Consider the following 27,083-nt stretch of genomic DNA (forward strand, 5'->3'; position numbering starts at 1 on the left):
GGTCACACCTTCTTTACCAACCATGCATTTGAAGAAAAAAAAGAAAAAAACCAGTTTCACTTAAGCATATCCTTGATGAAGCAATGAAGATTGTTTTCATGGAACCCCATTTTTACTTTGGCATTTTCTCAAAAACAAAGTAAGCCTGTCAAGAAAACAACTGACAGCATTTGTTGCCATTGATAAAATTCAAGCTTTCAAGCAAAAATTAGAATTTTGGAAACCTGTGTCCACCACTGTGAGCTTAACAGCTTGCTGACACTTAAATACTGTTCTGATGAGAAAGTATTTTTGATATTGTATAATGTGTCAACATTTGGAAGACCTACACAACTCAGTGAACCAATATTTTCCAGATGGCCAACATATGATATCACAAAATCATGCATGGGTAAAAGATCCACTCAAAGTGCAAGACAGACCAATGGATTTTAATGTAACAGTAGAAAAAGTTCACAGGTATGATTTCAAATGTTATATTGCAATTAACCTTTAAGAAACTACCACATGGACTTCCCTGGTGGTGCAGCGGTTAAGAATCCGCCTGTCATGCAGGCGGACATGGGTTCGAGCCCTAGTCTGGGAAGATCCCACACACTGCGGAGCAACTAAGCCTGTGTGCCACAACTACTGAATCCCGTGCGCCTAGAGCCCGCGAACCAAGACAGGAGAAGCCACCACAATGAGAAGCCCCAGCTCGCTGCAACTACAGGAAGCTCGCACGCAGCAACGAAGACCCAACGCAACCAAAAATAAATTAATTAATTAATTAATTAATTTTAAAAAGCAGCTACCACTTCCTGGGATTTAGTGTAGTATTAAAGGAGATTCTTCACACTCATCTGAATACACTTTTAAAGTACTCCGCTCCTTTCTAACTACTTATATATCTGTGTGAGATGAGATTTTCTTCATATATATCAACCGGAACAACATATCATAATAGACAGTGCAAAAGCAAATATAAGAATCTAGCCATCTTCTTTTAGGCCATACGTTAAGGAGATATGCAAAAATGTAAAACCATGCTACTCTTCTAATTTTTTTCTTTTGGAAAATACTTTTAATAAAAAGGGTATTCATACTAATATGCAATAGGTTTATTATTGTTTTAAAAGGACTTAAATATTTAAATTTTTTCTTAGGTTTAATTTCTAATACAGAAAATAATGATAACTATGATCCACATACACAAAAGCTCTTGGGGGCCTCTATAATTTTTCAGAGTGTCAAGTGGTCCTGAGACCAAAAAACTTGAGAACTGCTGCCATAGATTAATTTTCTGGGGTGACATAGAGTAACCCATTGGTGCAATGGGTTACTCACCATCATTTTGGCAAAGGTGACATGTTGTGATCAGTGGTGTGCAAGAACAAGCATCCTCACACATTGCCAGGGAGATTGTACCAAGAGACCTTTCCTGAGGGAACTTTGGCAATACACATGAACATTTTTAAAGAAGAACTCTGATGGAAAATTCCATTTCTAGAAATATATCCTAAGAATATAATCAGAAGACTATATTAAGGATTTGTCACATCATTATACTGAAAAACTGCAAACAATCCAAATATTCATCTTTAGAGGACTGACTAAATTATTGTACACCTATATAAAGGAAAATTATGTAGTTACTTAAAATGTTGCTAAAAACCTAAAGTTGTTGATATGGAAAGAAGTCCATGATTTATTAGGTAGAGTAAAAAAGGTACAAAAGAGTACCTATGGCGTGATCTCATTTTAAAAAATTAATACACATACCAACACCTATGTGTATGCATAGAGAAAGTCTGGAAGAGTTTATGGTAGTTCCCTTTGACTGAAAGGCTCAAGGAGATCCTTAAATTTTCTTCTTAATGTGTCTCAAAATGTTCTTTTCGAGAAAACTCAAGTTACTTTTATAATCAGAAAATATAAAAATATTTTAAAAACCAGTAACTATATACATTCTATATACTATCCACACTTGGGAAGGAAGGGGGAAAAAAAGATGATACGGGCAGTAGTGACAGTAACACTAAAAGGTTACAAAATTTTCTGATGGTCACCCATTTCCATGGAGGAAAAGATGCCATGGAGTTTGTAAGAGTTTGGTTAGTGGGACCCAGACAGAATGTTGTAGTTGGCTGGATTCAGGACCCAAATACCTTAAGGTCAAAGAAGTCCAGGGATAGGCTACTTTTAAAAGACCCCAATTTGTTAGACCAGGTGAGGCAGACAATTGCAGATGCTGAGAAGGTGGGGTAAAAAACCCGGAAAGAGAAAGAAATTGGAAAAAGCAGGGTAGCAGGAGAAGGTGGAAAACAGACAAATAAACCCACATTAGAATATCAAATTCCAGTTATCCAGAAACTTCCTATTCACCAACTAGGGAGGTACTTCCTACACTGCTGTGTGACATTATGGCTGCTGTCTCTTTCCATTTGGTAACTGTGTTTCCGATGTGCTAGAACCTTTTCATTTATAGTACTTGTTAATCATCAGGCAGCACACACAGATGGCACCAGTCAGGTCTGCCCAGCCTAGCTGCTGGGAAAGCTTGTGCACCCTCTGCTGGTCAGCTCCACACCAGGACAAGAGGGTCTGTGTCTGTAGGAGACAACTCCTAAATGACAGGAATACACTTTTGTGTTCTCTATACAGCCAATTTCAGTGAAGAGTTTGGAAAACATTTCCTGAAACTGCTGCCTCAAAGAGACAATTCCAGATTAAAACAATGCCTTCCTTTGTTACACCAAAGAAAAACATCAGAGTGTTTCCTATGAGAAAATATACCATCTAAAGCATCTTAAATTCAAATGACTTCAGTTTATTACGTAATAAGTAAGTAAAGGTGTATAGATGACTGCAACACTTAATATGACTATAAATCTCCATTAGAATTTTACTCTGGTTGAAAACCTGAGATTATCATAACAAATAATACTTGTATAGGTTTTACAACTTACAAAGAGGTCTCACATTCATTTTCACACCTAATCCTTACAACAATTCTGTAAGCAAGGGAGGAAGGCAGGACAAGCATTCCTGTTATCACCATTTTACAGATGGAAGCTCAGGCTCAAAGGGGTTAATGAGCGGCCTTGATCACACAGCTACAAGAACCCACACTCCAAGCAGGTCTCCTGACTCCAAATTCTACGTTCTTCTCAGAGCTCTATTCTACCTGAGCTGCTGATCTACAAGGGGTTTTCTGAAGAGTTGGTATGTATTCCAGGCAGAGAAGTAAAAGGCCTAAAACATGTTTCTATAATACACTCATTCCATTTTGTTTCAAATATCACCAAAATTTTAGGTGCTGAACCATAAATCTGAGGGGTTTGCACTGCAGGCAGTGCTTTGTCCTAAAAGAACATCAGTTTAACAAGGGAAGTGGATATTTTAATAAGGAATCTACCGAAAACCAAAGTTAACTTCAGAATCTCTATGTTGGCATGTCTAGGCCCATAAAAAGTATCCTGTCAGGTTTCATGGCTTCTGCATTCACTCAGTCAATACTATATATATGTAGCAGGAAACTGGGGCTGGGAATCCTCAAGTTCTGGTCCTACTTTCTCTTGAATGTTTACCACCTTGATGATTTTTCCCTTATAAGCAAAACATTATGAATACTGTTTTGTCACAGTGAAAAGCTAAAACTCAGTATGCTGAAGGAAAGTCACTGAAATTCAGCTATAATCACAGAGATCCCCAAAGCTAAAGAGCAAAGCAAAGTTGTAATAATAGACTTAAACAATTATATAGTGCTGGCTATGTGCCAGGCATTACTTTAAGTGCTTTACATATATTAAGTCATTTAGTCCTCCCGAGAACCCATTTAACAGATAAGTAAATTGAGGCACATAGAGGTTAAGTAATTCTAGTTACTTAGGGTAACCAGGTTCACACACTAATAAGTAGTGAGGCTGAGATCTGAACCCAGGCAGGCTGGAACCTGAATTCATCTTCTTAACCACTAAAGCTATGCTGCCTCTATTCAGTGGTATCTACCATATTCCTGTAGCATTTTTAAAGTAAACTTTTAATTTCAGAACAGTTTTAGATTTACAGAAAAGTTGCAGATAGTACAAAGAATTCCCATATATCTGACATAGTTTCCTCATTATTAAAATCTTACATTAGTATAGTGTATTTGTTACTATTCACAAGCCAATATTAACACATTATTATAAACTTAAGTCGATACTTTATTCAGATTTTCTTCATTTTTCCCTAATGTCCTTTCTCTCTTCCAGGGTTCCATCCAGGACACCACATTACATTTTGCCATCAAGTCTCCTGAGGCTCCTCTTTGGCTCTAACAGTTTCTCAAACTTTCTTTGTTTTTGAAGACCTTGACAGTTTTGAGGAGTACTGATCAGTTATCTTTAGAATGCCTCTCAGTAAATATTCATCAGATGTTTTTCTCATGATTAGACTGGGGTTATGGGCTTTAGGGAGGAAAACCACAGAGGTAAAGTGCCATTCTTATCACATCATATCAAGGGTACATGATATGAACATGACTCACCACTGTTGATGTTAACCTTGATAAATTGGCTGAGGCAGTGACTGACAGGTTTCTACCATAAAGTTACCAACCCCCCTCTTTTCTATACCATATGCTTTGGCAGGAAGTCACTATGCACAGCCAACACTTAAGGAGCGGGGAGTTATGCTCCACCTTTTTAAGGGTGAAGTGTCTACATAAATTATTTGGAATGTTTTTGCAAGGGAGATTTGTTTCTTCTCCCCCATTTATTTGTTCAATCACTTGTTTATATCAGTACAGACTCAAAGATATTTATTTTAAACTTTGGGTTATAACCCAATACTACTTTATTTTGTTGTTCAAACTATTCCTGCTTTGCCCATTAAGAGCTCTTTCTGTTGGCTCCTATATCCTTTTGACACATTCCCATCATGGTGTTTTTGAGCACTTCTTTACTTTCTGGCACTACAAGATGTTGCAGACTCTTGTATATTCCTTGACCCAGTCCTAGAATCAGCCATTTCCTCTAAAGAGTGTTGGGACTTCCCTGGTGGCAAAAGGTTAAGAATCCGCCTGCCAATGCAGTGGACATGGGTTCAATCCCTGGTCTGGGAAGATCCCACATGCCGCGGGGCAACTAAACCTGTGCGCCACAACTACTGAGCCTGCGCTCTAGAGCCTGCGAGCCACAACCACTGAGCCTGCGTGCTACAACTACGGAAGCCCATACACCTAGAGTCCATGCTCTGCAACAAAGAGAAGCCACCGCAATGAGAAGCCTGTGCACTACAACAAAGAGTAGCCCCCGCTCACCGCAACTAGAGAAAGCCCGCGCACAGCACTGAAGACCCAACGCAGCCAAAAATAAATAAAATAAAATAAAATAATTTATTAAATAAATAGAGTGTCTGGGCGCTGGGCGTGCTCTTTGCTACTACGCTGTCCTTGCTTTTAGGCCCTCTCAACTGACAAAGCAAGGAAACATATGTGTGTATACTAAACCATGTATTTACACATATCTTTATCTATAAATATTTCATATGTATCCATCTGTATCTATAGTAAGCTAACTAGAGATTATACTAATGTCTCCAACTCTAATCCATTACCACATGGATCATTCTAGCCTTCCTCACTAGGTTGTCCATAACCTCCCACTCCAACAGTAAGAAACCTGGTTGCCATCATCCACCATGCAGCTATTAATTGTTTAATTCCAGTACTCATGTGTAGTAGCTTCAGAATTATTTATTAACCCATACCTCTGTGGGAAACTTTTATCAACTAGAGGAGAGCGCTTAAGTATAGTTCCTACTGCTTTTTAGTCTTACAGTCTCATTTTCAAAGTTACTTAGGTCAGCACCTTTTCTCTTGCCCCTTTCAGTGAGGTCACCGTATACATTTGTAATATAGTTAGATTCTTTTGTCACCGTCTGCATTATATCCTGGAACCCCCTCTTCCCCTTCTTTTTAAAATTTTGCATACATTAAGTTTTACTCTTTGTGCTATAAAGCTATATGGGTTTTAATAAATGCATAGTCTGGGACTTTCCTGGCACTCCAATGGTTAAGACTCCATGCTTCCAATGCAGGGGGCATGGGTTCGATCCCTGGTTGGGGAACTAAGATCCTGCATGCCGTGCATGGCACTACAGGAAAAGAAAAAAAAAAAAAGAAATGCACAGTGTTCTGTATCCACCATTACAGTATCATACGAAATTTCTCCACCCTAAAAAAAAAAACAATGCTCTGTGCTACTTAATCAACCCTCTCTCCTCCCCAAACTCTCTACAACAGTGTGTTCATGTTTATAAATTCATGTGATTCACTTCAATCCTGTTTCCACTTAGCAGATGACTGAAGGAAACAGAGTAAGTGGCTTGGTCAAAATTTCACTATGTGATGCTGATGGTGCTACAGCTTGTGCCTTGTGACTCCTGATGTGATGCTCTTTCTACCACACAACTCCACTTCCTTGATTTCAGCAGGGAGAGGCATGGTTGTGCACACAGACAAGAAGAAGAGAAGACAGAAATGGTGCTAAGTGATTGTATCTTACATTAATGGAAGCTTTTACACTAAAAATATGAGAAAGTGGAATTCTTGTTTTGGTAATTTGGTGAACCTGATACCCCAAAAACCTTTCTGCTATAAAATATTCCCAAAAGCCTGGACAAATACATTAAAAAATATATCTTGTTAAATATCGATACATCAGTGAGCCAGCAAAAAAGAAGGAGAAACCATCAGAGACCAAAAGCTAGCAAAGATCCAAAGAGCTGAGAGAGCAATGAAGCCAGCAGTTGCCCAAATTCCACAGTGTTTAAAAAACAAAACACATCACAAAAACTTATCTAAACTCAAGTTTGGTTTAACATTAGAAAATATATTTATGTAATTACCACATTATCAGATTACAGGAAAAAAATTATATTGTCACCTCAGCAGTTACAGAGAAAGTCTTTGATAAAATTCAACACCCATTCATGACTAAAAATAAAATGAACAAGACTTTTAGCAAATATGGAATGGTTGAGAATTTCATTAACCTGATAAAAGGGAGCTACCAAAAACCTACAATGTCATCCTTAATGGTGAAATATTAGAAGTATTCCATTTATAAACATGAATAAGACAAGGATGTCCATTATCACTGGTTCTATTCAACACTGCACTGGAGGTCCTGGTCAACATAGTAAGAAAAGAAAGAGGAACAAAAGTAAAAGAATTGAGAGGGAAGTAACAAAACTGTCCCAGTTTCCAGAGGACATGATTATCTATGTAGAAAAATCCCCCAAATCTTACAAATGACAATTATTGCTATTAAAGATAAATGTTGGCAAACAAAAGATCAATATACAGAAACAACGTTGCTAAATGTAAGATCAACATACAAAAAGACAACTGCATGTTTACATACTAGCAAAAATATAGTGAGAAGACCTAATTTGAAAATATACCATTCACACAACGAAGACCCAACGCAGCCCCCCCAAAAAAATTAATTAAAAAAATACATATACCATTTACAACACTGACCAAAAATATAATGTACTTAGAAAGTTGCAAAATATGCAATCCATTAAAGAAAAAGGTTATAAAATTTCATTAAAAGACACTAAAAAGATCTAAATAAATGGAGAGACATCCAGAGACAGGATAATTTCATATGGTAAAGATGTCAGTTCTCTTCAAATTGATAGGTAGATTTAATGTCATCCCAATCAAAATTCCAGTAAGGTTTTTGTAGAACTTAGATTTTAAAATGTATAAGAAAGTGCAATTGCAAAAAAGAAATAAGACCCTCCTGAAGAAAAGGAATAAGGTAGAGGACTTGCTCTACCAGCTGGAAAGCCTTATTATAAAAGTGGTCAGGTATTCATTAACCCAGGGAGAGAAAAATAGAATAGACCAGAAAATAGAGCCTAGAAATACACTATGAATGTAAACTTGATATATAACAGTTAGCACTACAGATCTGTGGAGAAATGAGGGCCCCTCCAATAAATGCCTCTGGGACAAGTAGTCATCGGTGTACAAAAAAAGAGGGACAATAAATGGGTGTTAGTTTAAGGTGCTTAGTTTGGGGTAATTCGTTACACAGAAATAGAAAAAGAACACCTTTTTTAATGTGTGTACCAAAACACAGGTTTAAGGTCTATAGAAGCACTTTTCTAGGAATAAAAAGGCCAAAAGAAACAAAAGCCCAGTCAGTAGAAAATGGATAAATAAATTGTAGTAAATTCACACAATGAAATACTATATATTGGTAAAAATAAATGAAATGAACTACAGGTACTCTGTCAAGTGTAATGTTGAAGTAAAAATAGACAATTTGTAAAAGAGTACATATATGCAGTATGATTCAATTTATATGATGTTCAAAAACATTCAAAACTTAATGTTTTATATAAAGAGGAAAGAGGGATCCAGGAAAAACGATGGGCACATAGGAGATGTCAAAGTTTTAGGTAATGTTCTGTTTTTTTAAAGTTGATGATAGCTATCTGGGTATTCATTTTATAACTATTATTTATATATTATGCTATGTTACCTATACATATTCTTTTGAATGAATAAAATATATTTTTAAATAAGAGGAATAGTTTGTAAACTTTACTATCAATCCTTTAAACCTAAATCTTTCTGGATTTTGTATATGAATGCATCTACTACATGTTCAGACATATATCATCAAAATATACAGAGAAAAAATAAAAGAACTAAATTTATGGTAAAAAGCCTCAATAATTTCAAAATAAATTTCCAAAAGTGACTCACTCTCACCTGAACTACTACAATTACCTGCTAACTGGTCTCTCTACTTCACTCTTGTCCTGATGCTGTACCTAACTGTCTCTTTAAGGGGATGTAATATCACTCCAGAGATTTTTTCCATCTCATTGCCATGGGCTCACATGCTCTGACCCCTGCCTACTTCTGGGACCTGATTTTATTCCTCTCTTCCCACATGCCCCAGCCATAGAACAGATACTAACATTCTCCAGCATTAATGTCTATAATGCTAATGTGTACATTTAATGAAATCTTGGCATCTTTCATTGACAGCACATCATGAGTATTTCCCTGCTTTCCATTTGTTCTGAGGAATTTGGGGATGTTGATTTGTGGTTCTGCTTTATCACGATTTCACTTGACTCTTTCCTTCATCTTTAATATCCACTCCATCAGAAGTCCTGTCAGTTCTACTTTCAAAATAAATATATCCTGAATCTGTTCCCTTCTTTCCATCTCTCCTGCTACCACTCTAGTCCATCTATCATCTCTTATCTGGACCAATGCAAGAGCCACCATCTCCTTGTTTCTGTTCCTGTGCCACTGCAGTACACTATAGCCACAATCATCTTAATATGACAAATTAGATCATGTTATACTCCTTCTTCAAAGTGTCCTATGGCATCCCATCGCAACAGAATAAAATCCAAAATTCCTTATATCCAACGTGACTTGGTCCCAGCCTACCTTGGCAAGTTCACTTCCCTCACGCACACTAAAGAATCACACTAGCCTTCTCATAGTTTTAGAATAATCCAACGTTGTGACCGCCTTGGGGACCCTGAATTGGAGCATCCCTCTGCCTGGACTACTCTAACCTTAGTTCATGCAGATTGGCTCATCCTCATCATTCAGGGCTCAGTTCAAACTCCACTCTTCAGAGAGGCCTTTCCTGACCATTCTGGGTACAGCAGGACTCTCAACCACTCACTGTCGAGCACATCACTCTGTTTTCTCTTCTTCCCAGCACTTTATCACTACCTGAAAATCTTATTTTTAAAATCTATGTATTGTCTGTCTCTCCCAACACGTGAGGACCTTGTTCCCTGTTCATTGTTATACCCTATGCCGAATAGTTGCCAGCATATTGTAGATGAAAATAATTATATGTTGAATGAATGACCTCTTGTGGCCTTGGTTCAAATTTCTTTGTCTCTGAACAAATGTTCAGGTTTAATAAACGCAGTGTTTTATACATTTATTCTGTTATGCCTCTTTAAACGACATATGTGAACAAAAACCATTTTAGTAACTTCTGAACTCATATGTCCTCTTTTCTGTCTTTAAAATATCATGGCAAGGATGGTTAAGTATTCTCTAAACATCACACAGACACAGAATGAAAACTAAAAAACAAACAAAAAAACACTAATGTTTGTTTTATGCCCCAAATTAAGAGAAGTCATTTCCAAATCTTAACCTAGGGGTATCTGTTCCTGACATTTTACCTTCAACAAGAAAATATCTACTTTATAGGTAGAACTGTTAGGGATTAAAGTTTTTTTGTTTGTTTGTGAAGAAAAGAATCTTTATTTATTTATTTATTCTCATAGGTTTATTTTTATTTTTTTAACATCTTTATTGGAATATAATTGCTTTACAATGGTGTGTTAGTTTCTGCTTTATAACAAGGGATTAAAGTTTTTAAAAAGTTATTTCTTTTTATTAATATTGTGGTTTCCTACTTATTTAAAGAATGAAGACTAAATCTGATTCTATATTAAAAGTACTTAGTTGCTGACTATTAATAGAATCTGTACAACATTGTTTTTAGAATAGCCCATTCATTCAACATACATATGCATCCTTAGCACACTGCCTAAAATGTGGTTACTGCATATGTATGTTGAATGAATGAATGGACCTCTCTAAACACAAACGTTGGGAAGACAGGCAAACAACAATTCTAATATAGTGCCACAACCAGTGTATGCAGAGTAACCTGTTAGAAGAGGCAAGTCTATAACTTGCCTTGTCTCTTCTAACATGTTAGAAGATGGAGGGGTCAGGAAAAGTGTGTGAGTGGAACTGTGATACCTGGGATGAGTCTTGAGATAAATAGATATGAGGAGAGGAAGGGAGCTCCAGACAAAGAAATTTTTAAATGTAAAGGCACCCTGGCTTGAGCAAGTAGGCAACATGTCAGAAGCACAAGAGCAAACGTGGGGCTTCCCTGGTGGCACAGTGGTTAAGAATCCGTCTGCCATTGCAGGGGACACGGGTTGGAGCCCTAGTCTGGGAAGATCCCATATGCCACAGAGCAACTAAGCCCGTGTGCCACAACTACTGAGCCTGTGCTCTAGAAACCGTGAGCCACAACTACTGAACCCGCATGCCGCAACTAATGAAGCCCACACGCCTAGAGCCCGTGCTCCGCAACGAGAAGACACCGCAATGAGAAGTCCGCACACCACAAGGAAGAAAAGTCCCCGCTCACTGCAACTAGAGAAAACGCGCGCACAGCAGTGAAGACCCAATGCTGCCAAAAATAATAAATTAATTAAATAAAATTTTTAAAATAAGCACAGACTCTTAAAAAAAAAAAAGGAGCAACTATGAAGGATGGGCAAAGATGAGGCTGAAAATGTGGGCAAGATGAAGATAGTAAAGTGCCCTGTATACTACACTAAGGCATTCAGATTTTGTCCTATAAGGCACCTATACTGACCTCGAGGAATTCGTATATGTAGCCTCGAGGTTATGATATTTCTCTAGAGAAACGTATTTTTAATTTGTTAAAAATCTAAATTAAAAAAAATTTTTGAACAAAAGGATACTCTGGATCATCTGGATGACTACATTTTAATTGATTACAGTACTGTCACAAGATTTCAGTTCACATGTTTGTATTTAGGACTGCACTGGCAAACAAGTGGTTTATCATTGGCACAGATTAATGAGAGACATGGAGACTTTTACCTAAATGATATTTGTCAAGTGAAGGTCAAATGAAATCATGACACAATGAACAAAGGAAGATTTTTACATTGGTTTAAATAAAGAAAAGAGGTGAAGTCACTGAGTAATCTCTCAACACAAGGACAATGCGGACAGGCCTTTCTGTAAGGAATTTATGCCCTGGAGGACCGTGAAGGTTTACATTATTTTAGATCATGATAGGTCCAGCAAAAACAGTCTCATTGGTAACAATGAATAAGCAGTCATCAGAATTTATTTGTTTTACAGTTTTGCTTCATTTAATGTACACCCATTTATACCGAACATATTTTAAGTTCACCATAGAGAATCCTAGGTATCTACTTAGGTTTGAGAAATTCTGCTCTGGGTGACTGGGAGCCACTGAAAGATTAAATAGAGAAATGACAGATTTGTGCTTTAGAAAAACCACTCTGGCAGCAGTGTGGAGGGTTGAAACTGAAAGTATTTAAGTAAGGCAGAAAGGAGGCTACTTAACATAATAATGTGATAAAATGGTGAGGCCCTAAATTACTCCGGGGGGATATGAACAGCAGATGGATAACAGAATCAAAAGCACTTGGTTGAGGGTGACAGAAAAGAGGGCATCTAGGATGACTGTCCCTAGGGTGACTTGGTGGTGAGATACAGACCACCGGGAGACAAACAAGTTGGGGTAAAGGGGAAGGAGAAAAAAAGAGGTGATCAATTCAATTCAGCAATGATTTGAATTTCATTTCAGCCAAAGAAAACCCAGTTATCTTTTCTGGGTCCGTTTTCTCAGTGACAGCTGCATTCATGAATTACCAAATTAACTATTATAGTGCTCTCTAAAAATATACAAAGCACTCCACAGTATGCTGTAAATAAGTCATGAAAAAATCAGCAAAAGCCCAGGCCCTAAAGGAAATTCAGCAGAGTTAAAAAGAGATATGACAAATTTTTCCTAAACACTTAAAACCAATGCACTCACCCAGTATTGTACTTTTTGCTCTGTCAGTCAAACGCAATCACTCCCTAGCCCACGTCTGAACAAGAGGCCACGTGGGAGATGTAAAGACACCACCCTCAAGGCACTTAAAGCAAAGCAATGGGCCTCGTCTGGTGCATGATTACTGAAACCTTAGTGTGGTAGGAATGTCATATCCTCAATGACCCAGCCCTTGAGGATATGACAGGAATCTTGACCCTACAGGCAGGGCTAGACACAAAGTTATCTTTTACTTAGAGGAATCAACGTGGAGTTCATATTTCATTCCCGATAAGGAGGGGGGAAAAAGGCGAGAGTAAGGACAATGCAGCAATTATCGCAAAACCGGCCTGCATCTCCGCGGACAACAAAGGGGCGGGCCTCCGGGAAAGTAATTCAACTCTAGTTTGGTGGGAATGCCAGCACCATCACCACTAACTCATAATAACAAAAGCATAGTGTTTACGGACCCAAAAGGTTTAACCGTCCACCTCGTCCACAACTTCCAACGCGTGACTGAAGGGAAAGCCGAGGGCGTACCTTTCTTTAGCACAGGACGCTGCCTTCGGGGAAGAGGGGCGGTAGCACACGACACTGCCCCCCTCTCGGCGCCCGGTCAGGGCCTCTCAGAGCAAAAGTCGGGGGCTGAGAGACGTAAGGGTACCGGGGCGGCAAGGGACAGACCCTTGAATGCAGGGTTCGAACAGGTATCGGGGACCAAGAGGCTGCAGCACAGCGCCCCCAAGGATCTCCCCAGGTGCCGCGTGCAGAGCCGGAAAGGCGCGCCAGCCCTACGGCGCAGCCTCTGCCTTGGCCAGAGGAGACGGGGCGGGGCGGGGCGGGGCCGCGGCCGGTTGGAGGCGGGGCCGGGGCACGCGCTCGCTCCCCGCTGCCTTGTGGGGGTTGTAGTTCTGGGAACAAGTCAAGATCCCTCCGAGGGCACTGGGAACTACATTTCCCAGTGAGGGAATGGCTCCGGCGGACCGCGCGTTACGGGCGTCGCAGTGTCTGCCGCCGGGTCCGGAGCCGGAGAGCGTTTGAGGGGCCAGCCCGGAAGGGAGTTTCTTTTCCTTTCCAATTGCCCGCTCTCGGGCGGCGCCGTCTCTGCCTTCCGTCTCCCCACTAACGTGCGCCCCCGGCCCGGCTCCAGGTGTCAGCTTTTCCTGGCCCCCTCGGGGAGTTGGGGCCTGGAGGTTCGGAGGTAGCGGCCGCTGCCCGGCGCCGGAGTGAGGGGCGCACCCATCTTGGGCCCTGCCAACTCCACCACCGGCCCGCACCTCCATGGGCCCAAGCCAGAAGCCCAACGTGTGCCGCAGGCTGAGTCGCCGGGCGCTGGGCTTCTTCTCTCGGGACGCGGGCGTGGTGCAGAGGACGAACCTGGGTATCCTGCGGGCGCTGGTGTGCCAGGTGACCGCCCGCCGGCCGGAAGCCGAACCAAGGGCAGCGAGGCGACTGGCGGGGGATGGGGCTAGGGGTGGGAGTCAAGCTTCCGGCCGGGGTGCAGTTTTCACGCAATACAGCCCCGTTTTAAGAAGATCACCCTTGATGGGCAGGGTGATCCAGGCCTTGAACCTGGAGGATTAGAAAATAGCCTTTAATAGAACCGCCACATGCTTTTAGTTTTAACTTTCTTATGTCTTCTTGCAGACAGTTTTTTTTCTAAAAATTGGTCACCCCACTTAAGCCAAAACGTGAAGGCAGAGTGAGGAAGAATTGAACATAATGTTTTTTTAAGAACGTACATGAAATTACTTTGAAAACTGTAAATGTAACTATCCAACTTAAAATTGGTGCACAGTAGACGCTTAGGAGTTATTTGCTAAATTGAAATTCCTTTTGTCTTCCAGGAAAGTACTAAGTTTAAGAATGTTTGGACAACTCATTCCAAGTCACCTATAGCCTATGAGAGAGGAAGAATATATTTTGACAACTATCGGTGCTGTGTTAGCAGGTATCTTTTTGGTGAAAGTTTTTGCTGTAATTCATTTGACTGTTGATCTTAACTCTAATTTTTATAGAAACACATGCCTACATTAGTGCTTAGTGAAATAGGAGAATGGAGAAATCGGTCCAAAATAAGGGTAGGGGGTAAAATGCATGTAATTTAAAAATCTTGTTAAATCTAAAGTTTGAGGTTTTATCCTTGTAAACATCAATTTAAAGCAAATTTATATTGCAGGCAAAATGACAGATTGCTGAGTACAATGTAGTATTTTATTCTGCTTAAAAGATACCAGAGTCAAGAGATCCAGGTACCTACTAATTAGATGCTGTTTTAGAGAAGACTTCTTGTGTTTTGTTATGAAAGTACTTGCCTTTGTTTTAGAAGAAAATTTTCAAACTTGCTCAAGTAGAGAATAGCATAGTGAACCCCATATATTCATGACCTAGATTCAAAAAGGATCAAGATTTTGCCAAATTTGCTTATCTTTTCCCACCCCCCTCTTCCTTTATTCCTTTGCTAAATATTTTAAAGCATATTCCAGACATCGTGCCGTACTTAAGTTTGCTTCTCTAAAAAAATATGGTTCTTTTCTTTTTTAACGGCTTTGTAATTCACCCTTTTAAAGTGTACGATTCAATGATTTTTACTTCCTTGAAATTCAGCGAAAATGAATTTGATGAACCACTGATGGTTCATATAGGCAACCATCACTACAGTTAATTTTAGAACATTTTCATTACCTCAAAAAGAAACACTGTACCCCTTAGCTATCACCAGGATACCTTCATCACCGTCAGCCCGATGCAACTGCTAGTCTACTTTCTGTCTCTATAGATTCATCTGTTTTGGACATTTCAAAAAATTGAATCACATAATATGTGATTTTTGTGTGTGACTGGCTTCTTAGTAGATTAACAGTTTATTATAAAAGTTTATAACTCAGGAACAGCCAGATGGAAGAGATGCATAGGGCAATGTATATGGGAAGGTGCACAGAGCTTCTATGCTCTCTGAGCCCGCCACTCTTCCTGAATGTCCATGTGTTCACCAACCCAGAAACACCTCTCCTTTTCTAATATATATATTTAATGCCATACATTTCCCTCTAAGGACGGTTTTGCTGTCCTTGCTACCACGAATGTTGATATGTTGTATATTCATTTTAAAATTTGACAGCTTCTTTGACCCTTGTGTTAATTAGAAATGTGTCATTTAATCTCCAAATATTTTGAGATTTTCCAGCTATCTTTCTGTTATTGATTTCTAATCTAATTCCACTGTGTTCTGAGAGCATATTTTGTATTATTTCTAGTTTTTTAAATTTGTTGACGTGTACTTTATGGCCCAGAGTGTGGTCTATCTTGGTGAATGTTTCACGTGGGCTTGAGAAGAATGTGTATTCATTCCCTTGTTGTTGGATGAAGTACTCTAAAGATGTCAGTTGGACCCAGCTGACTGATGGTACTGTTCAGTTCAACTATATCCTTATGGACTCTGCTTGTTGGATCTGTCAGTTACTGATAGAGGTTGTTTTGAAGTCTCTAACTATATTAGTGGATTTGTCTATTTCTCCTTGTGTTCTATAAGTTTTTGTCTCACATATTTTGACATTCTGTTGTTAGATGCATACACATTAAGTAATGCCACTCTTTATCCCTGATAATTTTCCTTGTCAAAGTCTGCTGTGTCTGAAATTAATATGGCTACTCCAGCTTTCTTGTGGGTAATATTTGCATGGTATACTTACATGTTATAACATATATTTGAGCCTTGTTTTTAATCTACTCTGACACTCTGTCTTTTGATAGGTGTATTCAGACCACTCACATTTAAAGTGATTATTGATGTACTTGGTTTAATACCTCCCATATTTGTAGCTATTTTCTATTCATTGTGTTTGTTCTTTGTTTCTTTGTCTTTTATTCTTTTTCTGCCTTCTCTGGTTTTAACTGAGCATCCTATATGATTACATTTTCTCTCCACTTTAACAATCAATTATATTTCTTTTTTAAACTTTTTAGTGGTTGCCTTGGAACTTGAAGTATACATTTACAACTAATCTAAGTCACTTTCTCCTACTCTCTTCATGAGTAGTGCAGCTACCTTATAACAGAGTGTTTTTAATTCCTCCCTCCTGTCTTTTATAATATTGCTGTCATTCATTTTACTTATCCATAAGCTATAATAATTGAGTACCTTGTTGCTGAATACGTTATTATAAACACATTTTTATCTGTTAAATCAATTAAGTATAAGAAAAACAATGGATTTTATTTTATCTTTATTTATTCCTTCTTTAACATTCTTCTTTTCTTTATGTAGATCTGAGTTTCTGACCTATATCATTTTTCTTCTCTGGAGAACTTCTTTGAGTTCTTAAGGCAGAACTTTCTTATAAGGCAGGTTCACTGACAACACATTCGCTCAATTTTTGTTTGTCTGAAAAAGTCTTATTTCTCCTCAACTTTTGAAGGATAACCTCTCAGGATGCAGAATTCTAGGTTGGTGGGAGTTTGTTTTGTTTCATCACTTTAAATATTTCACTCCACTGTCTACTTGCTTGCATGGTTTCTGAAGAGAAGTCCAGTGTAATTCTTAACCTGTTTCATCTGTAGGTAAGGTGATTTTTTTCCCTCTGCCGTCTTTCAAGATGTTCTCTTTGTTTTTGATTTTCTACAGTTGGAATATGGTATGCCTAGGTGTAGATTTTTTGGTATTTATCATGCTTGGTGTTCTGTAAGCATCTTATATATGTGACTTGGTGTCTGTCATTAATTTTGGAAAATTTTCAGCCATTGTTATTTCAGTATTTCTTTTGTTTTGTTCTCTTTCTTCTCCTTCTGGTATTCCCATTATGTGTACATTACACATTTTCCAATTTCCCACAGTTCTTAGATGTCCTGTTCTGCTTTTTTCATTCTTTTTTCTTTCTAGTTTGGGAAGTTTCTGTTGACGTATGATCAAGATCCCTGATTCTTTCGTCGGCTGTGTCTGGTCTCCTGATAAGCCCATCAAAGACATTCTACATTTGTATTATGGTGTTTTTGATTTCTAGCATTTCCTTTTGATTTTTCTTAGGATTTTTTTCTCTCTGCTTAATTACCCATCTGTTCCTCCATGTGTCCACTTTTTCCATTAGAGTCCTTAGCATATTAATCATATTTATTTTACGTTCCCAATCTGATACTTCCAAAATCTCCACCGTAACTTAAATCTGGTCCTCACACTTGCTTTGTCTCTTTAAACTTTGTATTTTGCATTTTAGCATGCCTTGTAATTTTTTGTTGAAAGTTGTACATGATGTAATGGGTAAAAGGAATTGCAGTAAATAGGTCTTTAGAGTGAGATTAATGTTTATCTGGCTAGGAGTTAGGCTGTGTTTGTTGTTTGCTGTCACTGTAGGTGTCAGAGCCTAAAATTTTCTCTGGTGTTCTTGTTTTTGTCTCCCCAGTACTGACTCCAGCAGCTTGCTCCTGAGTTTTTGCTTCTAGTAAGCTGTGATTCTTGGTATCCACCTCTCTCTCCAGTTTTGGGGGCAGCAATTTGCCCTCTGACCTCAATTATCTGATGTAACTAATAAGAGTTGTTCATTTTCAGTTTGCTTAACTATTTTCTTGTTGTGAGGACATGACTGATGGACCAGAAACCAGAAGTTAGAGACAATGGTTTTTTTAGGTTGTGTTTGAGATTTGTTCTGACCCTGGAGGGCTCCTCCCAGCAATCTTTTACTGGTTCTTTCCAGCAAATTAGCCAGCCTACAGTTTAGCCTGTATGGTCAGTGAATCTACAGATCTCTACTCGTTTGCCTTTCATCACAGCCTCCACTGGTTGTGAGAGTGCTCTTAGGCTAAAACTTCTCCTCACTCTGTTACAAATGAAGTCAGTTTCTCTGGGAAGAGACTTGGGGCTATCTGCTTTATGGCCTGCTTCTCCACCAGGCAAAATCTTCAAGCCAAGGCCCTCAAGCTGGTGGGGGGAGAGGGTCAGTGGCACTTTTGCCTCTGAATGACTCCCCTACTCTAGATGAGCACATGGGTTTGGGGCAGACATTAGCCTCGGATTTTCTTGCCACTCTCAATGTGGAACCACTGCTTTATGAGGTGGGATAAGGGTAATCAGAGCTCCAGTATTCTTAGGCATGGCAGGCCCAAGGTAGAGCCTCCATCCCATGAGTAGGGGCTAGGCAGAAGAAAGGAGTCCCACCTCTTGACTGCACTAACCTAGGACCCAGGCCCAGCAACGAGGAGGTGGAGGATGGTTGGAAAATGCTGTCATTCTACCCTTTGAGGGAAGGTAACCCTCTAGGAGCCAGGGGTTGAGGGAGCCCTGTGCTCTTGGCTGTACCAGTCTAGAGTAGAGTGTTCATCTTGCTGAGCTAAGAATGGTGGAGAGGGAGCACATGTTACTTCAAACACCATAGACCAAACACCACTCTTACTGTTCTTACTGAGTTCTAGTAGATTTTTTTGAGTAAATGTTTTTTCATTTGTAATATGCCTCTAGGACCACTTCCAGAGACTTTAATTACTTGTCCTTTTATAATTCTCACCATTTTCCTGGGGAGCATGTCCATAGAGCTCCTCATACTCTCATGCTAGAAGTGGAAATCTGTACATTTTCTTATATCATCATAATGTCATTATCATGCCCAGCAAAATTAACAGTAATTCTTTGGTATCATTTTAATGCCCATATTGTAACTTTTCCAATTTAGAGATAACTGCTTTAATTGAAAATTTAAAAAAATCAGAGTAAGTGGCATTGATTGGTGATCCAATGGTAAATACCATTGGAGTTCTTTAATATTCCATTCAGGGGTGTTTTACCCATAGGTTAGAATCATATATGAGGTTGCTTTCACTCCTGTGAAATTCTGTTTGGTTTAAACCTTTTGAGTTAGTGAGAGTACATCAAAGTTGAATAAAATTGTCACCCTAAAAATTGTTTCTAAATAGTAGTTTATTTTTAAAGTTCATGAGTTTAAAAAAATGAAAACATCTATGTACACCTCTCAGTTGTAATCAGGGAAGTATAAATTAAAGGTAAGAGACTTTTTCATATCAAAAATATAGTGTTCAATATTGGCAGAAGTATAAACGTATTCATCCTTTTTGAAACACAACTTGGGAGTAAAAAGAAAAGCCTTAAAGGGTATTTCCTTTTTTATCTACTAATTGCATCGCAAATAAAGGAACTTTTTTTTTTTTTTTTTTTTTTGTGATATGCGGGCCTCTCAGTGTTGTGGCCTCTCCCATTGCAGAGCACGGGCTCCAGATGCTCAGGCCCAGCAGCCATGGCTCAAGGTCACAGGCCTAGCCCTCTGTGGCATGTGGGATCTTCCCGGACTGGGGCACGAACCCGTGTCCCCTGCATTGGCAGGCGGACTGTCAACCACTGCGCCACCAGGGAAGCCTTTTTTTTTTTTTTTTGGTTGGGGGGAACTCTATCTAATTAATTTTCATTTTAAAATGTTGGAATTACACTTTATGAATGTGGAATTCAATAGAGATATTCATAATAAATGTTAAAGGGTAAAGAAAGAAGTGAATATCTTCCAATTTTGGAAAGTGATCAGCAGGTGGGTATGTGTACATAAAGAAAAGGTAGAGGGAAACGAACCAAGATACTAATACTGAGCCAAAATGTTCATATTGGGTAGTTTTATACTATTATAATTTATTTTAATTTATTACATATTTTAGATTTTTTTTCTATGAATGTGTATTATGAATTTTGTGATCAGAAAAAAAAATGTTAACATTTAATCAAGAAGAGGAAAGCAAAGTAGCAAGTTGTATTTTTGGTATTCCCAATCTCTGAATTAAAAAAAAAAAATCCGTCAAATCTGAGCAAACACTACCTCATTTATGAAGAAGAATAATCTTTTTTTTTCCCCCAGTGTTGCATCAGAGCCAAGAAAACTTTATGAAATGCCAAAATGTTCCAAATCAGAAAAAATAGAGGATGCTTTATTATGGGAATGCCCAGTGGTAAGATTTGTTTTTAGAGCACTTATTTCTAAAGCATTTTTAGCCTAGAAGAACAGATTATTGTTAATATACTGCATAAAGAAATAAAACTTAAGTATCATAGTGATTCTTTTTTTTGTACGCGGGCCTCTCACTGTTGTGGCCTCCGCCACTGCGGAGCACAGGCTCTGGACGCGCAGGCCCAGCAGCCATGGCTCACAGGCCCAGCAGCCATGGCTCACGGGCCCAGCCGCTCTGCGGCATGTGGGATCCTCCCGGACCGGGGCACGAACCCGTGTCCCCTGCATTGGCAGGCGGACTCTCAACCACTGTGCCACCAGGGAAGCCCGAGAGCATATCTTTTTTTTTAAAAAAAAATAAATTTATTCATTTATTTAACTTTTGGCTGCATTGGGTCTTCGCTGCTGCACATGGGCTTTCTCTAGTTGCAGTGAGCGGAGGCTACTCTTTGTTGCGGGGTGCAGGCTTCTCATTGTGGCTTCTCTTGTTGCAGAGCACAGGCTCTAGGCGCACGGGCTTCAGTAGTTGTGGCACACGGGCTTCAGTAGTTGTGGCTTGCGGGCTCTAGAGCTCATACTCAGTAGTTGTGGCGCACAGGCTTAGTTGCTCCGTGGCATGTGGGATCTTCCCAGACCAGGGCTCGAACCCATGTCCGCTGCATTGGCAGGCAGATTCTTAACCACTGCCACCAGGGAAGCCCGAGCATGTCTTTTGATTATCATTTTTCCTCACAAAGTAATTCCTGTCCTAAAAAACTATATATTAATACTATGACTATATTTTTAACTTTTAATGCCATTTGTAAATCTTGAAAACTAGAAAAAGTTATGAATTGATTAAAAGTTTTATAAGCGATATAAAATAGTTTATAGTTATTCTTAGCATTTAAGAGATTATTCTCCTTAATATATTGAGACAATAAAATATTTAGGGCAACAGTTATGTTACATGACTCTTTGAAAGTGGATTCTTATGGGTTTCTTCTATGAATCTTTTTAGGAAAATAATAGGATAAAAATAAAATAATAAAATAATAGATAAGCTCATTCCATCAGATCAACATTGCCCCAGTGTGTATTTTTTCAGAGATGTTAACATCTTATAATTGCTAGACGAATTGGGAGAATTAGGTTGTTTAAAGGGTTAAATTTATTTATAGAATTACTTCTCAGAGCCTTTAATACTATTAATACTTATAATAATACTACTGTTCATGGTGATTGTCAAACCATTTTCCCAGCTGTTTTGATCATAGAACTTCCTATTTTGAGATATATTTTAAAATATTAATTTTCCATAGGATCAGTGTTCTAAGAAACACACTTAAGAAGTGCTGCAACTCATATATACAATGGAATATTACTCAGCCATAAAAAGAAACGAAACTGAGTTATTTGTAGTGAGGTAGATGGACCTAGAGACTGTCATACAGGGTGAAGTAAATGAGAAAGAGAAAAACAAATACTGTATGCTAACACATATATATGGAATCTTAAAAAAAAAAGAAAGGTTCTCATGAACCTAGGGGCAGGACAGGAATAAAGACACAGACATAGAGAATGGATTTGAGGACACGGGGAGGGGGAAAGGTAAGCTGGACAAAGTGAGAGAGTGGCATGGACATATATACACTACCAAATGTAAAATAGAAAGCTAGTGGGAAGCAGCCACATAGCACAGGGAGATCAGCTCTGAGCTTTGTGACCATCTAGAGGGGTGGGATAGGGAGGGTGGGAGGGAGACGCAAGAGGGAAGAGATATGGGGATATATGTATATGTATAGCTGATTCACTTGGTTATACAGCAGCAACTAACACACCATTGTAAAGCAATTATACTCCAATAAAGATGTTTAAAAAAAAAAAAGTACTGCAACAGGGGCTTCCCTGGTGGTCCAGTGGTTAAGACTCCTTGCTTCTACTGCAGGGGGCACGGGTTCGACCCCTGGTCAGGGAACTAAGATCCCGCATGATGCGTGGTGTGGCCAAAAAAAAAAAAAAAAGAAAAAAGTACTACAACAAACTAATCAGGTCTCTGAATCTGGCTGTTTGTTTTTTAGGAAAAATAGAATATGTGACCAAAAATAATGTTTAAAGGTTAAGAGACTATGCTTTGCATTTATTTATTAAAATTCCTTTTTTGTTTTTAAACACTTGTTTTTACATAAAATTGTAGTTTTCTAGAGCTGCTGCTTTCTTTTTCCCTGGACAGTTGCTTTCTTTTCATAGAAGTCTCCTTTTTAAAAATCAGGAAGCTTTAAATCTACGTTCTCTTCCCCAACTCCTTATTGAAAGTTAAATATGACTATTGTGTCCCCACATCTAAAGCCTTTCAATCCAGTCTCATTGGTGAGGGGAAGAGAATGACAGATTTCCTAACTGAGAAAAATTTTGAAGACACCAGTGCAGAACATCAAAAATTTAGAGCAATCCTGCAAAATAAAGTTTCTAGTAACCGAATTCCTAATCTCAATTCTCTTTAAACACTATTCTTATTTGAAGTGGAACAAGATTTTCCACTAAGAAAAACTACAAAGCATATTGTAGTAACATACTGATGTGAAACTGCATTTAAACTAGCACCCTCCTTCTCTGAGGTAATGTGTGAAATACAACTTTTAGTTTAGGAAAATAGCTTTTACCTATTATGTATGCTACTTAATCCTTTTTTTTAAGTAGGCAAGGTATAAATGGTACATTTTTAAAAACTTTAAAAACTCCATGAGGTGATGCTTGTGTAAGACACCAAAGAATAAAAATATTTACATCATTGCCTGTGATTTCAATGTAAGACTTCAGTAGCTAATAAACTTAACACACACACACACACACACACACACACACACACACACACACACACACACACACACACACACACCCCCAAGAAACAAAAAAACCTTGTTTCTTTCCCTAACATTTGAAAGGGGAGACAAATCTTAGGAGTATAAATAAAATAACTACACTTACATTCTTTTCTATTCACTCTTCAGCCCAAACAATATAAGAGTAATTTCAACTTCCTTATTCTTAACTTTCCTCTTAGAACATCCTTTTTATTCTATAAATCAAAGTAGAACCCTTGGCTTCTCTTTCTCTTTCTGCCTTAGTCTTCCACTTTATGGCAACTCCTCGGTGGCAGGTACGCCCAAGCAGCTGTCCTCTCCCTTTGTTGGGGGTAATTCATTGGAGACAGAGGTTCTCTTTAAAATTAGGTCTGACTCTTTTCTTCTTTGGCTGCCTTGATTCTGGAATTTAGCTTTTCATTTGAGGTTAGAGTAGAGCCACAGTGACTAATGGGATAATTTGCTCTTTGGCCATTTTAACTTCTATCAAAAGGAAAACAAGTCTTGGAATAAAGAAATATCTATCCTAGCAGATGACTCTTAATTGCTTATGCAATTATACTTTTTTTTTTGTGGTATGCGGGCCTCTCACTGCTGTAGCCTCTCCCGCTGCGGAGTGCAGGCTCCAGACGCATGGGCCCAGTGGCTCCGCGGCATGTGGGATCTTCCCAGACCAGGGCACGAACCGGCGTCCCCGGCATCGGCAGGCGGACTCTCAACCACTACGCCACCAGGGAAGCCCATACATGGTTTTAAGAACTGTTATTGTTGCTGTTGTTACCACAGCAGCATCAGTAGTACTCCTATTACTGTTGTTATTATAATAATTATTGGCTAACATTTGTTGGAACACTTAATGATTAATATTTAATCAGTTTTTTCAGGTACTGTTGAAGCACTCAATGTGAACAAACTCACTTAATAAATTAATGATAAAAATAATTCACGATTTTAATCTTTCCTTGTCTTAATTATTTGTGCATTAATAGTTCTTTTTAAATTTACTTATTTGACTATTTCTTTAAGTGTTTAGCTGTTTTCTTTGGATATGGATTACTGCAGATTGTTTATGACCATGCAGTTTCAGTTTTATACCTCATTTTTTTTTAAGGGAGAAATGCTTCCCAATACATCAGATTATAAATCCTCACTCATAGCACTGACTGCTCATAATTGGCTACTTCGTATATCAGCAACTACAGGAAAAGTCCTTGAGAAAATATATCTTGCTTCATATTGCAAATTCAGGTATTAACTGTGACTTCGTTATTTAAAATTTTATTATGAAAAATTGAGACTTGTGGCCCAGGATATTTCAAGATTTTTTTTTTTAAGTTTTCCATTGTATACATGGATCTCAGTTTAAAAACCTATTCTGTTTTTCTTTCCTCATGACTATTGAAGGTCTGAGGATGGAGACCCTTTATCATTTATCTTTGTATTCCTCATAAGTAACTAACCTCTAGTAGTTGGCAGATACCCTTTCTTAAAAAAATTTACGTGTTACAAATAGTATTTTGTATGTAGGATGTAATTTATGGTAGATTTTTCTGAAGGCTGGTCTGTTGCAGTTAAATTACCTACGTAATATAATCTAAGAACTGTTAATTTTTGACTAGTAATTTTATAAATTAGATATAAATTTTTGGAATGAATATGTGCATGCAAAATGTGAATGTAACATTTTCAGTGCTTTTTTTTTTTTTTTCAGTGCTTTTCGTAACCTCCATTTTAAATCAGGAATGGTTTTTTGTTTTTTAAGTTTTGAATACTGACAGATCAAATATAATTTTTATTCACTGAGACTCTAGAAGGATTAAAATTATATATATTTAAAAATAGGAATAAATGCATATAAGGATCTAAGGGAATTCTTTTAGTTATTTGTTTTTAAAATAAACTGCTTGCTTTTATAATTTAAGTAACTGAAAAACTGTTCACTTATAAAAATATCTATTATATTTTTATTTTAAGTATAAGGAAATTGACCCAAATGAATAAATTTCTTTTTATTCTTTTAAAAGATACTTGAGCTGGGACACTCCTCAAGAAGTCATTGCAGTCAAGTCAGCTCAGAACAAAGGCTCAGCATTGGCCCAGCAGGTGGACATCTTTAAACATTCAATAAAATAAAGAATTTGTTTCCAGAGGAATTTGTCTGAAAATTTGTTATGAAAGAACTAATGATCTTTGATTTCTGAAGAATGCTATAAAAGTTGTTTACCACAAATTTAGGCAATTCCCTTCAAGCCTCTCTGGGGAAGTACCACAGATTATTTTATATTCCATAATGGAAAGAAATCTGAACCTTATTCTTCAGAGTAAAGGAGCTATCTTCAGAGAAATCACTCGAGTTTTAATTATTGATACTTTTTTCTATTTCTATTTTCTCATGTCAGTGTAATACTGTTTTATAATGGTAAATGATATGACCATGATAACTGTGTCTTTTGATTAGGCCCTTGATTATTAAAATTCCAATTCACAATATAAATTATGTATAATAATATAATACAATATATTAATTTATATTATAATCTATTATATACTATATAAATATATTTTGTTATACAGTATATAAAGTATGTTTTTATAAAATATATTTTGTTGTTAAGAAACGTTTACTATCATGCTTGCTTCTATAGATTTTTGTGTGTATATGCAGTTTGTAGTATCTGAAGGGCTAAAGGTTTAGTGGACATATTTTGAACTTGCAGGCCTTCCTGTTTAAGTAACTTTGCAATATATATAGATAGAGGAATGTTTGTTTGCGGTACACGAGTCTCTCACCGTTGCGGCCTCCCCCGCTGCGGAGCGCAGGCTCCGGAAGTGCAGACTCAGCGGCCATGGGTCACGGGCCCAGCTGCTCTGCGGCATGTGGGATCTTTCCGGACCGGGGCAGGGACCCGTGTCCCCTGCATCGGCAGGCGGACTCTCAACCACTGTGCCACCAGGGAAGCCCGAGGAATGTTTGTAATTCATGAAAACAGCGTTTTTATTTTTTTAATTAAAAAAACTTTTTATAGAAGTATAGTTGATGTATGATATGTTATAGATGTACAATATAGTGATTCATGATTTGTAAAGGTTAAACTCCATATATAGTTCTTATAAAATATTGGCTTTATTCCCCGTTGTACAATATATCCTTGTAGTTTGTCTTATACATAATAGTTTGTACCTCGTAATCCCCTACCCCTATATTGCCCCTCCCCCACTTCCCTTTCCCCACTGGTAACCACTAGGAAAACAGCAGTTTTAAAATACTCTTGAGAGCTGCCTATGATTTTAGTGTTTCCTTTTAGGCAGGCATTCAACAGCCTGTTTTGCTGTACCTTGCAGTGTTCCATGTGCTACCTTTTTCACTCATAGGGATTCTGGAGATCAACAAAAAGGTAGGAACACATTTCTGATTTAATTGTAATATTAATTTTTTGACAATAAGATGTAATATCATTGTTTAATTATTTGTTTATTAGGTGTTTGGATTGGAAATGTTCCCTTGACTGTACAAAGCTTGCTGATTTAGTTTATTTCATATCAAAATACATGAGAACATTTGATGTGGGAAGAGAGTCTAATAGTCCCTCATCTTTCTACGTGTTTATTTATTTATTTATAGTTAGTTATTTATAGTTAGTTTATTTATTTAT

General features: G+C 38.0%; 2 protein-coding genes across 10 annotated transcripts in view; one reads left to right on the forward strand and one right to left on the reverse strand.

Annotated features, from left to right (window-relative positions):
* METTL8 (methyltransferase 8, tRNA N3-cytidine) overlaps positions 1–13,457 on the reverse strand; it is a 136,956-nt gene extending 123,499 nt beyond the window's left edge. The window contains exon 1 of the mRNA XM_059053544.2: positions 13,194–13,457. The gene's annotated coding sequence lies outside the window, so the exon portion shown is untranslated. The remainder of the gene's footprint in view (positions 1–13,193) is intronic.
* A 147-nt stretch (positions 13,458–13,604) lies between these two features.
* Positions 13,605–27,083, forward strand: part of DCAF17 (DDB1 and CUL4 associated factor 17) — a 33,514-nt gene continuing 20,035 nt past the window's right edge. For 5 of the 9 annotated variants that reach the window (XM_067026281.1, XM_067026279.1, XM_067026280.1 and 2 more), the window contains exons 1-6: positions 13,605–14,060; positions 14,501–14,604; positions 20,498–20,588; positions 24,542–24,678; positions 25,455–25,533; positions 26,736–26,825. In XM_067026281.1, the coding sequence (XP_066882382.1) occupies positions 13,935–14,060; positions 14,501–14,604; positions 20,498–20,588; positions 24,542–24,678; positions 25,455–25,533; positions 26,736–26,825 (627 nt within the window). In that variant the 5' untranslated portion in view covers positions 13,605–13,934. Of the gene's footprint in view, positions 14,061–14,500; positions 14,605–15,979; positions 16,060–20,497; positions 20,589–24,541; positions 24,679–25,454; positions 25,534–26,735; positions 26,826–27,083 lie in introns of those variants that run through there. The other 4 variants (XM_067026282.1, XM_067026285.1, XM_067026286.1 and 1 more) reach the window with 4 other exon arrangements.

Source organism: Kogia breviceps, chromosome 2 (assembly GCF_026419965.1).
Source record: "Kogia breviceps isolate mKogBre1 chromosome 2, mKogBre1 haplotype 1, whole genome shotgun sequence".
NCBI lineage: Eukaryota > Metazoa > Chordata > Mammalia > Artiodactyla > Physeteridae > Kogia > Kogia breviceps.